We start from the raw sequence: 1814 nt of genomic DNA, 5'->3' as shown, positions 1-1814 counted from the left end.
GGCTCTGAGGAGACGATGGCTTTGAGAGAGCTGTGGGGGGGGCTGAGCTACATGTTCTTGTACATGGAGCGGTCTCTGGGGAGCTGGGGCTGATTGGCTGTCAGCTTGAGGTGGAAGTGGTAGATGGTGAGCGTGATGATGATTATCAGGCCCAGGATGAGGCCCAGGATGAGGGGGAGGGTCTCCTCCAGCCGCTCCCGCTGGTCCATGATGCACTTGAAGGCTGCAAAGGGAGAAATCACACAAAACGGATGGATTTTTGGAGGTTTTTGTGCTGTGAAGAAGCATTTTCTAAGTCATCACGACCTCGGTTTCTGCATCTTTCTATCATCTCGGCCTTCAAGCTGCAAAGCTCTTCTTTCTGTGCGGGAAGACTTCATTCTGAGGTGAAGATGTTTTCTTACGTTCGCTGAACATGAAGTCAGAGGCCATGTCGAAGGGCTGGAGCTGGATGTCGTACATGGTGACGGAGATGCCCTTCTGGTGGTCGCTGGAGATGAGAGTGAAGGACTGCTGCGCCGCGCAGACGAAGGAGCGGCCGGCAGGGGTCACGAGGGCCGACAGGCGGTGGGTGCTGGCTGTGTGCTTCCCAGCTGCAGGACAAAAGGAGGGAGGGGGAGCAAGAGGGCGAGAGGTTGGTTTAACCTTTATATTGTGTTCGGGTCAATATTGACCCGTACGTGTCATTATATTGTGTTGGGGTCAAGATTAACCTGCATAGGTGCATTTTAGTGTGTCTGGGTCAAAATATTATGTTTGAGTCAAAATTAACCCATACGGGTAATTATATTGTGTTCGGGTCAAAATTGACCCGCACGGGTCACTATAGTGTGATCAGGTCCAAATTGACCCATACAAGTCATTATACTGTGTTCAGGTCCAAATTGAACCATACGGGTCATTGTAGTGTGTTTGGGTCAAAGTATTGTGTTCGGGTCAAAATTGACCCGCACGGGTCAATATAGTGTGATCGGGTCAAAACTGAAGGATACGGGTCATATTATTGTGTTCAGGGCAAAATTGACCTGTACGGGTTATCATAGTGTGATTAGGTCAAAATTACCCTGCAGGGGTCATTATAGTGTGATTGGGTCAAAATTGACCCATACAAGCCATTATATTGTGTTCGGGTCAAGAGTGACCCACACGGGTCATAATATTGTTTGGTTCATAATTGACCCATACGAGTCATTGTATTGTGATCGGGTCAAAATTGACATGTACGGTCGTTATATCATATTTGAGTCAAAACTGTTGGAGACAGGTCATAAAATATTATATTTAGTTCAAAAATGATCCACGTGAGTCATTTTTTGAGTTCAGGTCAAAATGGAACTTTATGGATCAATTCTGACCTAAAGGGTCAAATATAAGGGTTTATATTGTGCTTGGGTCAAAATTGACCCTTATGGGTCATTTTGTTGCATTCGGGTCAAAATTTATTGAGACAGGTCATATTACTGTGTTCAGGTTCAAATTCACATGCATGGGTCAATTTTGGGTTTGGGTCAAAATTGACCCATATGGGTAATTTTTTTTGGTCCAAGTTAAAATTGAGCTGTACGATTTTGATTTTAAGCTGAATACAATACGAGGGTTTATGTTGTGTTTGGGTCCAAATTGACCCACACCAGTTATTATTATATTGTGTTCGGGTCAAATTGACCCATGCCAGTTATTATATTGTGTTCAGCTCATATTTGACTTGTGCGGGTTATTATAGTCTGATTGGGTCAAAATTAACCTGTATGGTTCATTATACTTTGCTTGGGTCAAAATCGCCCCCTAAGGCTCATTATACTGTGTTTGGGTCC

The 1814-nt window shown here is 44.6% G+C and overlaps 1 protein-coding gene across 1 annotated transcript; it reads right to left on the bottom strand.

Moving 5' to 3' along the window:
* Nucleotides 1–7: 7 nt before the first annotated feature.
* On the bottom strand, nt 8–663 carry LOC112138230 (lysosome-associated membrane glycoprotein 5-like; the record flags this gene model as incomplete). Its single annotated transcript, XM_024260799.1, has 2 exons — nt 8–223; nt 405–663. Coding segments are annotated over 2 exons (435 nt in total), but the record flags the coding sequence as incomplete, so codon positions are not given.
* Nucleotides 664–1814: the final 1151 nt, after the last annotated feature.

The sequence above is a fragment of the Oryzias melastigma genome, unplaced genomic scaffold, assembly GCF_002922805.2.
Source record: "Oryzias melastigma strain HK-1 unplaced genomic scaffold, ASM292280v2 sc04268, whole genome shotgun sequence".
Classification (NCBI taxonomy): Eukaryota; Metazoa; Chordata; class Actinopteri; order Beloniformes; family Adrianichthyidae; genus Oryzias; species Oryzias melastigma.
The sequence above is the reverse complement of the archived record's forward strand: the minus strand, read 5'-3'. Positions and strand labels throughout refer to the sequence as shown.